This window comes from Helicoverpa armigera, chromosome 27 (genome assembly GCF_030705265.1).
Source record: "Helicoverpa armigera isolate CAAS_96S chromosome 27, ASM3070526v1, whole genome shotgun sequence".
NCBI lineage: Eukaryota > Metazoa > Arthropoda > Insecta > Lepidoptera > Noctuidae > Helicoverpa > Helicoverpa armigera.
In genome coordinates, this window is record NC_087146.1 from 52,176 (window position 1) to 67,600 (window position 15,425).

General features: G+C 38.8%; 1 protein-coding gene across 1 annotated transcript; it reads right to left on the reverse strand.

Moving 5' to 3' along the window:
- Positions 1–4,040: 4,040 nt before the first annotated feature.
- Positions 4,041–11,752, reverse strand: LOC126055285 (uncharacterized). The gene is made up of 5 exons (XM_064041949.1): positions 11,662–11,752; positions 5,421–5,544; positions 5,052–5,133; positions 4,516–4,695; positions 4,041–4,167 (listed from the first exon to the last, which is right to left on the reverse strand). The coding sequence occupies exons 2-5, from the start codon at positions 5,509–5,511 to the stop codon at positions 4,128–4,130; spliced, it is 393 nt and encodes a 130-aa protein (XP_063898019.1). The 5' UTR covers positions 5,512–5,544; positions 11,662–11,752; the 3' UTR covers positions 4,041–4,127.
- Positions 11,753–15,425: the final 3,673 nt, after the last annotated feature.

Sequence of the window (15,425 nt, forward strand, 5' to 3'; positions counted from 1 at the left end):
ACTAAATGATTAGTAAACAGACATCAGACGGCTTTAAATATATTTAATTTTAAATTCTTTACAATTTGTACAAAATACAAATTAATTTATGATCAATCAACCTTTCGTATGGGTTCCTGCAGACTAATTTGTGCTAGACATCAATGTACCTGCTACTGATTGCTCTAAGTCTCATCCTGAACATCAATCGCTGCAATTTGAGTATTTTCAGTTGAATGCGATGTTATTACAACTTAGAAGTCGTACACAAGTGGACAGTATCAACCGTAATTAATTACAGTTGATTGGAGTCTTACAATAAGCGCTGCACTCGGCTATGAAGAATAAGCGAGCTCTGGGGCTGTCGGGATACAGGAACAGGGAATATAAACAGCTGAACACGGTTACGCATATATTTCGACTAAATGACTGAGCGAATTAACACATTACATTTTGTTTGGTATACCAACATGTTAATAACAATAAGTATAAAATTGTATTATGAAGGTACACACATATACATCACAGTCTTCATTCATTCATTCGTTCGTCAGTAGACTCGAATCGTGGAAGCTCGTTAAACACAAATTTTAATATGCAAGAAGCTAATTACTGTCAACTGGTGATATTATAGAAAATGAAAATTCTGCAAACATCTCCTTGAAGGTATTTCTGGTTTGAAGCAAAAATAGCATGCGATGCATCTTAACCACTTTAAATATAAGATTGCAGAAGTTCCACTCCATTTATGATCACACTGTATGTATCCACTTGAAAAGCCTCTTACGATGCACAGGATAAATCTGAGTGAACATGTGAGTAGTTTATGTAAATACATGCTAAATTTCATTTTATACAACAGCGCAGAATAATATAAAAACTACTCATATACGACTATTTGACTCGGTCATAAATCTTTGCACAAACTGGTACTTCTCGCTTGTCTCTCGCTGCGGGCGCAGGCCGGCAGTGGGCAGACCGCAGCGCTAGGGCTTCGCCCCTCGAGGCTCGCTAATGACTGCCTGATGGTAAAAATAACATAATTTCTAGCGAATGCAGAACGAGGGCAATCCTTTAAAATATCTTACGGACTCGGTCTTGGGGTTTTTAAGTTTAAAAATAGTTCGTTTGAGTGCAGTATTGGTCCCTAAATGTAAATTAATAAATAAAATAACTCAGTAAAGTACCAGTGACCAGTGATAGAAGTTTATTATTACTTGTTTGGGGCTTGCTCTGATAAACAAATCAACTGATAGACAGAATATTGGGAACACAACCTAGTTTTAGATATATAGTTTTAACCTTTGATTAGATATCCGGGACACAGAATAGCACTATTCTGACTTACATAGCGAGTGTCGCATCTACGCAATGACCGCGCTGGGGGCAGCTTAACCTGTGACCGGTCTGCCGGCGCGGTCACTTGGCCACGAAACTTACAAGGAAACTTGTTATTAAGCTTTATTGATAAGTAATAACATGTGTGATGTATCTAGCTTCAACACTCAGGCAGGATATGTGTGATTAGGAGCACCTGCATACTTTGTATATGCATTTGCTTGATATTAGCTGTTGGGATACGAATAAAAAAGCATTTCTAAACAGTTTAGTAAAAAAATCTGATAACTGACTAAAGATCCTTTAAAACCTGTATGTACGTCCTTTATGAAGCACTTGCCGTTTTACCGCGGTCTCGCCCACGTTCCGTGGGAACTACTGCCTGTGTCTATGGCACTCAAGAATATTGTTGCTAGAATTTTGGAAATCCAACCTTTTTAAAATATAGAAGTATAGATTTAATCAACATCTCCACATATACGTATCCGATTTATATTTCAGATACAATAATGTTTAGTGTGCAAAGATCTCATTTTTTCTAACTGATCTGGGCTTAATTATAAATGGCTCCTCTTTCTAATTTATTCTAGAAATCTATTTATAATTCCGGTCACACAAGTCCTCACTCACTCCTCGCGAATACTTTCAATATTTTAACATAATGATGAGAGCAAAGTTTCATATTTAAAACTCTTCATCTTTCATCTTTTTATAGAAACTCCAAGTAGAAATATCAACCATCTTGTTTCGGTAGCAGTTATCGGATGGTTGCTACGGCGTAGCAAGTTGCTACGAGCTACGTAGCTGGCGTAGCGCTTAGATGCCTACGCCGTAGTGTTGACTTGTTGAATCTTGTCTTTTAATTTATATGTGTGAACTACAAATTTTAGGTACATTACTATATCATTAAACTGTTAAATCTATAGTAGGTTCTGAACCTGTACCTCATCATCTCCCGAGCCTTTTCCCAACTATGTTGGGGCCGACTTCAAAGCAAACCAGATGCAGCTGAGTACCAGCTGAGGAGTGACTGCCTATCTGACTTATTGTGAATTTGAATCCATACTTACCACGAATATCTATAAATTCTGGCTATTTAGTTCATACTTACGATACATTCTTACTTACTCGATGTTGTCCATTTAAAGTCTCGTGATTTTTATGTCTTTGTGCTTCTACTCGTCCTTGCCAAGGTGCTTCTCAGTAAACTGCATTTTACTCATCATATTATAAAAACTTATTATATCAGGATTTCTTCATATTTTCTATAGATTTTAAAAAGCCTTACAGGAGACAGGATTAAAGGAATAGGATTATAAATAACAAGACAAGTGTCGTGATCGTCCGTTTATATAGACTCGTAGTAGAAGACGTCGCGCGCTTACTACTAGCTTACACTAGATAACTTATACTAGCGCCGCACCCGGCGCGGCCTGCACAATGCACTGGGATCTGGTAGTTTATATCAGCTTCACAATATATGTATAATGTTTGGTAAATAAACTTTTTTCAATAAAATATTGAAGAGTTGGTATTGAACGATGTGAACTACCCAATCACCGGTTCATCTTGTGTATATAAATACATATTGTGCGTCACAGCATTACAAACAAAAGTTATAAACGGCTGTTAAACTGAATTACAATCAGATTTACATGTAGTCCAGTTTATTATCAATTTTTCGGGAGCAATAATTTACAAATGCCATTTTTTTTAATTAGTATTAATCAGTGACAAAGTTTACCGTTGTATGAAGGTAGTTCTCACATTTCAAACAAACTGAGTTGAATATATTACTCCCGACAATGATACACTTTAGCGATGACACTAACAATTAAAACTCCACTAAATTCAACATAATTGTACTTAAACCACTCCTACATACCTTGAAACAATTAAACAGCCCTCTCTAACAGTGGGACACACAACACGGCTGTAAGTGCAATTATTATGATCTACATGTAGTTAAGTTGTAACTTACTGTTAAGTTTGAGTGGGCGCGACGCGGAAGGTTACAAACTGTTGTGATAGTTAGCGAGATGAGAGTCATTTGCATCTCAATAGTGATGGCGTATTGTTGACGGATTATAAAGTCATTAGTTTGCCAAGTATCTCTCTGCGATGTCTATTTTGAAACTTTAGTTTGTTTCGTCTATTTTCATAGTTATCATGTTGTTAAACAATATAAGTCGTGTGACTAGATGTTGTGAACATCTACAATTTTTCAGGCTTCATCAAAAGTGAGCTCTCTATACCAACCATAAGAGGCTCATAAAATGAGTGATTTGTATTAGTGAAAGTGTGTGTGTGTGTGTGTGTGTGTGTGTTTATGTGTTTGTGTATACATATGTGTGCAGGTCGCGGCGGGGCGAGGGGGGTGTCGGGCGACGTGTCCCCAGCCGTAACACGTCGCAGACACTACTTATTATAACATTACTTAAATACACACACACTTGTCTTGTAATTCATTTTCTTTTTTTTTATATTTTCAAAATATTCATGTATTTACGTGTTTATATGTTACAAGACAAGTGCCTGCAATGTTACCAGTTCCTACGCTACATATATAAATACGTACAAATGTAACTATTCAGTATGTATATGTGGACAGCGCTCCGGCGCCACGCACACACTCACACAACACGCGTGTGTGAGTGAGTGTATAATTGACAGGTTAATTAAATATAAAACTATTAGTATGATGTGTTTGAATTAGATTCATGTTGAAATATTCACAAAATAATGTATTGGGCATATGTTAGGGCTGCATCGCTCGTGTCGGTCGTCGGTCGCGGCTGTCGGTCGGAGGATTACTCCTCTTCTTGGTCGCCGAGCACCTCCGCACTCCTCCTGTACCAAAAGAACAGCTTACTTAAATTATAGCTTACTTTTATAGAAAGAAAATAGGGTTTTAATGGATGTAGGAGAAAATTAGAAGTAGAAGTAGAAGGGACTGAATTTTACACCAGAACAATTGATTAATATGCCTGAGACATTTGCCATTCTCAGGAACAGCACGTCATGGTCTGCCAAAAATGTTTGCATTCTATTAGAGAAATCTTTGGTAGTAATGGCTAAACAAGCAAGTACCCAGTACTAATGATTGAAGCTGGTAGTTATTTAAAGATAAAAATTGTTTATTTGTTAAAAACTTAGTTCTTTCAAGAGTCTCCCTAGTTCTTCTCTGTGGTAACTCACTTGCGGTACGCGGGCGGCTTGTGCCGACAGCGGTACAGCGGGAACACGCCGGTGAACTCGCACAGCAGCCTCCCCGCCCCTCCCGCGCCCCCCGCGCCGCCTGCCAGCCCTGCCTCACCCCCGCGCACACCCGCGCTCAGCGTGTCCGACCGCTTGCCGTAACGCGTGCTCATGAAGAACCTGTGTGACATAGCTCCAAAATTAAAGAAATACCCGTCTCATTGGAGAATCCTGGCTGGCAGCGTTGCCATGTTGGATGGCATTATTCAACTTTTGACCACCAAAATAAAAACTAGCAGTTGGTCATTAGAACTGGACAGTAAACAATAAAGCATGGGAAATAACACAAATAGAGACAGAATCTAAGCACTGTTATTCCAATCCCGAGTGGTAAAGTATGCCCTTACCCTAGAGACAGAAATCAAAGTTGTTGTTGTCTTTATAGGTATATTTTATTACTTTTTATTCATAGATCTGCTGTTTCGCAAAACTATTACTTATCAGTTCTTAAAAATATATACGTTTGTGTGTGTTACCTGTCGTTCCTGGGCGCGAGGTGTCTGGCGGGCGGCGAGCTGCGTCCGTAGCGCGTCGCCATCAGGAACGGCATCGGAGACACTACACATATACATACGTTACTATAACTACTCACCCAGTAGACAGGAGAGGAGAAACAAAGTTTTTTAAAACAATATTGTGACCCAAAGCGACGTGATTTTCTCAAAATCACAGATGGGTCGCATCATAACTAGAAAACTTCAAATTTAAATACGTCAAAGTCATTATAGTTGGTCCAGTAAATAAAGACTGATCCAGTACAGTGAGAAAATCATTTATTTGAAGCCCAAAGATTTCAAGTAAATAACAATTATTGTACTTATAGTGACATAAGATTATATACATACTCTCAGCTCGCTTGTCGTGTTCGGCGAGAGCGAGCGCGATGAGCAGCGCGCACGCGCACGCGCACACACACGCACGCGCGCGCACACACATAGCACACAGGCGCAGACACGCACACTCCTACACCTGTCATAATAGTGCACATGTTAGAATGCTACGGCGTAGTAGACTACGGAGTAGTAGACTACGGCGTAGTAGACTACGGCGTAGCAGTAGACTACGGCCACAGATTACTACAGATACTTCACTCAGTAGAAAACTTCCAATACCTATTACGATAATTGCCTACTCCTTCGCGTCAGCAACCACTGTATGCTAAAATGCGCCTAAATGCTCAAGCGTACAGCAGTGATTGCTTCGCACCGCGCGATTCCACAGTAATCGCAGAGCTGCCTCTTCGGTAAAATTAAATTAACATAACTTTTTATCTATGTTATTGAGAACTGTGAATATGTTCTGACTTTTATGTGGCAGTTAAAAATTTTATCATTTATAAAATATTTAACCAACTTAAAAAAAAAGGAGGTGATTAGACATAGGTACAGGCCAAACTGAGAAGTTTGACTTGTATGGTTTGTAGGTATGTATGTTTGTGCGCGATAATCTCGCGTTTGGCTAAACCGATATCGATGCGATTTTCAGAAAAGGATTTGTTACATTTAGGAGAGCGTTTAAAAATAAGTATAATACTTCTTAGTTTGATGATGATCTTCGGAGATGTTCACTAGAAATGAAAAAAAAAAGCCTTAAAAAAAGAGAACCGACTTCAAATAAGGCACAAAGCCGTAAGAAATAATTTCGTTTTTTTTTATGTTGGTGCTAACAGCTGGTAATTATGTTGGTGCTAACAGCTGGTAATTACGAATCGAAAAAGCACCGACATCAAAAAATAAATTATTTCTTACGGTTTAGTGTTTTGAAGTCGGTTCTCTTTTTTTAAAAGTTTGTTTTATTATTTTTGTAAGTTTGTTTTGTTTTATATACCTATTGGTGCTGACTGTAGAAGAAACCTAGATAAAACATAATTATACAGGGTTATTGGTAAATTACTAACAACCTTGCAGGACTGTATTACTAAAGTCATAAACTACAACTTTTGTTCTATGACTTTTTATAAAACATAATACATTTGCCAAAAACAAACCTACAAGATTTCATTGGTCTATCTAACACATTATTTTGCTATAGTGATAAGCACGCCCCTACCATTTCTTCACCAACAAAAGGCCCGATCGAGACCAGTCGAGCGATTAGTCGACCTTAGAGTGTGCGGACGAGTCGAGATTATCACACATTACAAGAAATTCGTTTGGTGAAGGGTTTGCATTTTTAGAATGAATGCAAGATCTTTGTCTACCCTACGCCTCCCGCGCACTATTCTCGTACCTAGTCATACTTTTGAATTGGTAACTCGCTACGCTTTCCCGCCTTTTTACGAAAAGGTCAAATAAAAAAAAAAATAAAAAAACAGAATATCGTCTTCTTCACGTACTGTGTGCCTCGGTGGACGATCACTATCCCTGATGGCATGCCGGAATTGCCCGTAATCTCGTAACCGCTGTGTGGCGGCTAGCATTGTTACTCAGCTAGGTGTAGGGATGTTTGGGAATCGTATGGCGTATTGACGACAGGCTTCCGAAACATTGCCATCACACCTAGCCAGCGTTCGCACCATTTCCGTGTACTCGACATTTGAATATCGATACGCCATACTGTAAAGATAATTACGTTCGCACCACCGAATTTCCCTACAAGGACACGTATGATGCGACGCGGGCGCATAAAAACGACTGACGGCCACTCGTCAAACGCCCCCCCGAGCCCCACTCCTGCTCCCCTCCGCTGTATTTTGTACTACTGTTTACTGTGCTTCGCAAAGACTTCGTAACTTTTAGAGCGTACACTTGAAATATTTAAATACAGTACAGATGAACTAAAATCTGAGAATTATTAAAAGTCATAGAACAAAAGTTTTAGTTTATGATATTAGTAATATGGTCCTGAGAGGTTGTTAGTGTTTTACCTATAACCCTGTATACATCAGTGTGTAAGTAAAATAAAAAAATCTTTAAAGTTACAGCACATAAGGCACGACACGGCATCGTAATGCACGTACGAACGAACAGCACTATTAGAAGTCGGTTAAAAATTGAACGGCGTGCGCGCGCTTTGCTTGTGAAAACCGCAACTGAATTAGATCCGCCGGCGGACCGAGACCGCTCGGCTGGGCGGTAGGCACTTATAGCGCGCAAGTACATGGTGTGACGGAGGCCTGCTACGGCGTAGTAGACCACGGCATAGTAGACTATGGCGTAGACTACTACACACTTATGCATATTATACAGATAGGTCCAACAGGTGACGTCAAACCACAATTCAAGAAGTCATGAGCTGCACTAAATGAAAAAAAAAACTTTTGTATTGTTTTTGTAATCGTCGTGATAAGATTAAAATTTGTATGACGAAAAAAATATTGAACAATTTTGTACAATAAACAACTCAGTTGCTGCAATCAAAACCGTCATGAAATAATATACTGACCAAAATAGAGTGAAATATTCTTAGCAGATTCAGACTAACAATACCTGTAAGTAGTTTTACAAGAAACAAACTATCTTGTTTACTATTTATAGAGCAACTTGCTTCAGAATAACAACATTGTGGTTTATTCTGTAACCGACTTCGTTACAAGGATTACTGACAGTATCATATCTGTCATTTCATAAGAACCCGCAAAGGTCCGCATCAAATAAAAAAACTTTTGACTTTGAATTGCAAATAGTTTTGTTTTTGTCATCGTGTATGCATGCCCTAGACGACGGCTCTGCCCCCGACTATACCATTAAATGTGTCTATCCTTAAAGTAATATTATTCACCCAGGAATCAAACCCAACACCTGGTTCACAGAACCACGCGAAGCGACCTCTACACCACCAAATACACGTGAATATAATGTGATGCTAATCCGCGGTACGTGTCGTAATTGGTCAATTACACGCACTACGCAACTACACACACTACACGCCACACGCCGCTACAACTGTAACTCTGATTACTTACCAGTTAGTGAGGGGGGGGGGGGATAACACAACTTTGTTAGAACATATGAATATTAAAACATTTGGTGTTTTGTTAGCGATCACCTCCGCAGTTAGAAGGCATACGCAGAACTTTATATGTTATGTTTTTCATTTATTTTATAATGTTGTGTTTATTATTTTAATGTTAAACAGGGATTTTATACAAACAATATTAGCCAGCTGTTATCCTTATTTAATTGTAATTCTAGGGATAAGTATATTTATTTTGTCCTAAAATAATACTAAGCACTGTTTTGTACGAGTATTTAATTATCATACAGTGGATACCTATTATCATTAATATGATTTTACGAAATCTCTGCGACTGTACCTCAGTTGGCATTTTTCAATGTCTCCTCGTCAAAATATAATCACAGATCGATTAAGAATTAAAGCTAGTATTAGTAGAGCGAGACAGCGCGCTACATGACGCATATCTCCGTCCCGCTCCGTCGTCACGTCCGTATCGTAATCTCGTTGAGGTGTCGGTCGGTATACAGCCTCCGCTCGACGGAAGCGACAATATCCGGAGGCTGTGCTGTTTTTTCGCCGGAAGCATGTTTTTTCTATCGTCCGGCCGGGAGGGGGGGGGCGTCCGGCGCGTGTCCGGCCGGGAGGGCGTCCGGCGCGTGTCCGGCCGGGGGCGTCCGGCACCAGTGTTTATAGTTGTCCGAGTGATTAGTTGCCGATGGCCATGCTGTCCACTGCCCACGTATTGCGACAGATGAGCAATCAGTGGGATATTGGTACGTGGGCGGCGGTTAAATATATAGTTTGTTACTAAGTAAATTAAAGGTTTACTTAGCGTTAGCATGCACTAATTGTTTTCTACGAGATATATTAAACTAACTTTTGGAATCTCAAATATTTTACCATCATCATCTGCCTTTTTTTCGGTCCGACAAAGATTATTCTTTATCGATTCGACAATTGCTCAATCGTGATTTCATACATTTTAAGTCCAGTATCTCCACGCAATATGTAATTTCAACATTGATCTACAAGATTAACTTAAAAAGTACATCTACAAAATTAATGAAAATATTTTAGGTGTGTAATTACAAAGTAGATAAACAGACGTTTGACCCGTGCTAAAGGAAAAACTGATTTTCTTTTTTTTTCAAAATCCTGTAACACCATTTGATATAAATAAAAATAATATTTCCTCGTGTAATGTTCTTGCTCAACATTCCTGCGTAAACTGAGTGTATGCGGGCACGGGTGTGCGCTCCGGTGTAGTTACAGTATCGGTTGGTGATTGTATAAATTGCTCAAAGGAAATGCGAATCTCAATAATCGAGCTTACGTTACTTGTCCTTGGAAATGATAAAACTCACTCCTTTTCCTCGTCAAACTCAAAAACCTAGACGTGCTGACACTACCTAAGGAATTAATTCAAACCGTGTAGTAGAAACAAAATCGGAATAAATTAATTGTTTTGTAAGACTTTGAGTAGAAATGTTCTATTAAAGTCTCATCACCGCTAAATGCATTTGCACGCGGCATATTTTTTTATTCCTTCTAGCTTTTTTATTTCGACAAAAATTTTTGATAGCTTATGCCAATCAAGTAACCGGACAATACAAGCTGACTCTGAGAGCATTACATGCCTTGTTTCTGCATCATAACACTAACCTCCGGCTCAGGAATGTTCAGTACTTACTAACATAATGATATGCTTACATTCAATCAGTGAACTAGCTAACTACATTACAGCGAGCCGCGAGGGACGCGCCGTCAGTCTGTCTGTCACACTGTACGTCATTACTAGTGCGTAGCGTTGTCATGGACCTAATAGATGAGTGATGACTGACAGAAATTATTATAATAACACCTACACATATTAGGGACTAAATGGCAATCGCCCTAGTGCAGGAATACTTTGTTAGAACCGTTCTGAATAATTTGATCCTAATTCTTACAACATTTTTACCGGTTTCCATTTGGGTAGACTTATAATAGATGATTTGCGAGGAGGATATCGCATGGAAATATACAAGTAAAACGCAGAATTTGATTTATGTAAAAACTGGGAAACAATAAGACATTCACCCATACTAAATAACCCAAAAACTATATCATATTACATTATGTAATTATTTGCAACTTTAGTTTAAAAACAGTTGAATGCAAAAACATCATAAAGCCCCAGTTTTTCAGACTTTGATCAAACTGTCAGCGCTCGGCCACGTGTAATATCTTAACATTTTATCCTGGTCTCACTCATTGACATTTTACCCTCATTTTAATACAAGCTATCCCCTCGCCCCGCACCCCGCGCCCCCCGTGCCCGCGACCGCACTCAAATAAAATACATATAAAACGAAATTTGATAGCACCCTAACTGATACGAATGTAATACTTCTAAATTAAAACATTTGCTTTATTAGCCATTTGTCTTCTAACATCTGACCTATTGCTTAACAATTAGTGATATTCTTTAACTGGGTTTTTTGTTAAATCATGACTTTAAACTATGATATTTCATAAATTAATCATCCGATTTTAATGATATTTGCACATAATTTATTTTAAAATTATCTACAATCGTTCAAAATGATAATTATTGGAATGAATATTTCACACTGTATTAATGTTCGGGTAGTTATTTCTGAACAATCTCCGCGCCGTTGTTCGTAGCAAACAAAAGACATCAACGCGTTTGATAGCAATTTTCCTACGGAACTTATAATTTTTGCGTTATGTTAGGATGACATAGTTGTAATATACGTGTTCTGATATTATGATTTTAATAACTTGTAAAAAACGTAAAGATATTACATTTGAAAATAAGCATGACTTAAGCATTAGATCAGGGTTTATCTGACTACGTTTGTCATAAGATTACATGAAAGTTATAATAACGTAATTTATGTATTATATCATATTATTGTTATTTAAAAATACAATTTCAGTAAACTGTCTACATTAGTGAACATCTGGTATTGTAATAGTTCTTAATTATTTATTGCCTTTAATTTAACGCATCTTTTTTAAAATTCCTATTTTATATTTCCCTAAACTACTGTACGTATTTGAGAAATTATTAGCTTTAATTAAATCACACCAAAAATACTGCCAATTCAAGTTAATTTTCATATTTTTTAAAATAAAACCTACACATATAAATGAATCGTAATGAATAACTAATGGGTACATTACCAGTAAACACAGTAGTGTCAGCGAGGCCGCGGCGCGTCGCGGACTGTGCCGGCTCCCAGCAAGCCGCCCTATTTATGCGCCGCCCGCCCTCACGCCGCCCTACGCCGCCCTACACCCGCCCGCCCTACGCACGGAGGCTTCGCAGGAAGATGCTGTTCGCTACTGCAGGTTCCGTACCCGAAAGCAGGAGAAATGATAATAGAATTACCTTTAAAGTAGGTAAGGTTGACCATTTTCAATGCATTTACATATGGGAAGTGGTCTTCAAAAGCAATGTCAATATTTAATCAGAAAATGTCCAACAATAATATTACGAGTTGTTGAGATTTTAACCTTTGAATTATCGTAGTTATGTGGGTGGGTAAAAGGTGGCGTCATTGAAAAACTACTACTTATTATTTTCATGTTCTTCTAATATCAAATCAGTTAGTTGTCAATGTAAGTTAATTATTGAAAAACAGTATCGCTCCAGGTGCTTCATTCATCAACTAACCTTGGCCGGCAGCTTTTTTTTGTTTTCCCATATGAACTATAAAAAGTAGCATATTACTTTCAATAAAAATGGGCTGACAACTGCATGAATTGAATGGATAACGCCGAAGTTTGAAATCAGTCTTGATATTGGCGCAAGCTTTAAACAAACAAATTCTTGAGGCTTATGTCAGCAGTTACGGAACTCAACACCGCGAGCACTCAAATAGGCTCGGTTACTATTAATGAATCAGTTTTAATGAGTATCTAGCTCGAACTCACCCTAGAAAGTATGCATCTGTCAGCAATGAGCTCCGAGCTGCAATCGTAGTAACTTTACAAACGTAGCTAGTTAGCGAGGTAGTTGCAGTTTCGGCTAAACTTGGTTGGCAATGTATTGACAATAGCGTTTATTGTAAGTACTTGATAGAATTTATGTCGTGGTGGCCCAGTAGGAGCCCCGTAGTGCGTAAACAACCAACCTCTCAAGAGGGCGTGCGTTCGATTCCAGGTCAGGTTAGTACCAATACAACTTTTTTTATTTGTATGTACTTTCTAATTATATCTTAGACACCAATGACTGCGTTTCGGATGGCACGTTAAACTGCAGGTCCCGGCTGTCATTGAACATCCTTGGCAGTCGTTACGGGTAGTCAGAAGTCAGTAAGTCTGACACCAGTCTAACCAAGGGGTACTGGGTTGCCCGGGTAACTGGGTTGAGGAGGTCAGATAGGCAGTCGCTCCTAGTAAAACATTGATACTCAGCTGAATCCGGTTAGACTGGAAGCCGACCCCAACATAGTTGGGAAAAAGACTCCGTGGATGATGATGGTACCCGAATACTAAAACGGGCTATGTTGTAGTTTTATTTTATTTAGTTAATCAAATAAACAGATTGATGTTTCCTTGAGAAAGTTATAGCTAGCGTTGATAGATACAGAATTATCATTCAAGCTTTATCAAGCGTATATTGTAAACAGTTGCTGTTTTGACAAAAAAAAATCCTTATTAGCACAGATAATGAGTGCTTGTGTCCGCGACACGACACGCGTCGCTGCGCGGCTGCGCTCGAGTGCTCGGACATCGCTGATTACTCCCACCGCCGGCCACCGTACACCACTGAGCACCGCTGAGCACCACCGAGCACCGCTGAACACCGCTGTACGAGTGCTTATAAACGAAATTAAAAACTTAATTAAAGTATCTGTGACGTGACGCGCCCACGCCGCGACCGCTAAACATAACACTCAGATATATTATTTAGATAGTATGTATGTAGGTATTAACTGCCTCGTTGGTCTAGCTGTCGCAAGTGCGGCTGCTGAGCACGAGGTCTCGGGTTCGATTCCCGAGTCGGGCCGAAATCGCTTTGTGGGTTTTAGAAGACTTTCACAAAGCAGCCCGGAGCCTGGAAGCTGGTGATTGATATCTACACCCGTGCATCGGAGAGCACGTAAATGTTGGTCCTGCGCCTGATCTCTCACCGGTCGTGTCGGATTGCCGTCCCATCGGGTTATGAGAGGGAAGGAATAGGGAGTGCACCTGTGTCTGCGCAAATACTCGTGCACTATAATATGTCCTGCGTAGTTGGCTAATCTCCTTACATGAGAACAGCCGCCGTAGCCGATAATCGGCTAGGAGGACATCATGTAGGTATATACTTTAGCAATAATCTCCTGCAATCCTTATAGTAATATCGTCCTGCCGTATCTTTTTTTTATTAGTATGAGAATAAAATAAAACTAAGGACCTGTGGCAAATGTTTAGAAAGATGTTAAATATTTTATTTTCGCCATGTCGTGTTAGCCAGATCCGTGTTTTGTTTTTGCCGAGACGTCCCACCTATGGTAGGTAAGTTATTTTTAATAAACCTCACATTTTACTAGTATTGCAGTTCGATTAGAACAGTTTACAATGAGAAAACCCTCACAGGTCTTCCTATTAAATAGGTACTTATTCGCCCTTAATAGACTACTACTGAGCAAAGAACTCTTAGATAACTACGCCCACACTTACTGAAAATAATAGAGCTTGATGAATAATGACAATGTTGCCTTTCATCGTTGCTCGTAACTACTTGTGTTTGAGACACTGAAAAAGCTTAACTGAGTGCAAATTAGTACAAACACCGCTCAATCGGGGATTCGAACCCAGACCGTACGTAGCAGTAATACTTGTGAGCTTATCTGCTGAGCCTGGTTTGTAACATGAATCATACTTTCTTTACGTTACTTGCATTAACAGCCACCTCGTTACGATGCATCTCTATCCCTTCCTTGTGGAGTATGAAGGGCTCTTGTCGTGAAGCCTCCTATGTGTGAATGATCACTTATTGAATTCACAACCAGACAGCTGCTGTTGTTCTCGGGATTTTATTTTGATATTAAACAGTCATTCGGGAAGTTAGAATTAAGTTTTGACTAACTAGCTTCAGCCAGCGGCTTTAACGGCATCCTGTGGAAACAACTATGCACCTAGATAAAAGCTTTTAGCCGTCGTCAATGAATGGGTTATCTAACATTGCAATATTATGAATATCGTTCCAGTAGTTCCTGAGGCAAGCCCGTTCAAACAAACTCTTCAGCTTCGTATTGATTAGATTTCATTACATTGTTCAGCTTAGCCAGCTGATGCATGTACGCACTTTTCTTATAAATAACTGGGGTACAAATAAAACGAATACTCTCAATAAATAATACAAGTATATTGTGATTGTACAGAGTGCGCGCGCCTTCACTGACACGACGCTGAGAAATAGCAGACTGACGCACTTGCATCATACTCATTATTAGCAATGATATTCACTTATTATGGTCGCTTGACTCTTTAAACCATCTTTTTGTCTCTTATTAGCAAACTCATTTGTGTTTAAAGAGAATCCATATTACAATTATAGTAGAAACATCAAGAGCTAACAATAATTGCGCTGAAAGAATACATACCTAAAATAAAGTATAAATCAGTCTAATTAGTTACACTTAATACAATTTATTATAATACAGCACTGGACAGGCAAACGTTGGCGCCAACATTACATGCTTCTTATAAATATTTCAGTATTGTTTTACAGAGTTATTCCCAATTTGTCACAAGTACCGATTGGTCACCAGCTATTTTTTCCATACTCCAAATCCCGATTGGTCATTCGAGCAAAATAAATAATTTAATATTTAAATTTTGAGTTCCGATTCGTCACCCGCATAAAATTTCACGTATCAGAGTACCGTCAGAAATAAAAGTGTTAGAAGAAATTTTAAATGAAACACTTCGATGTAGGTAGAGGTTTAAATAGC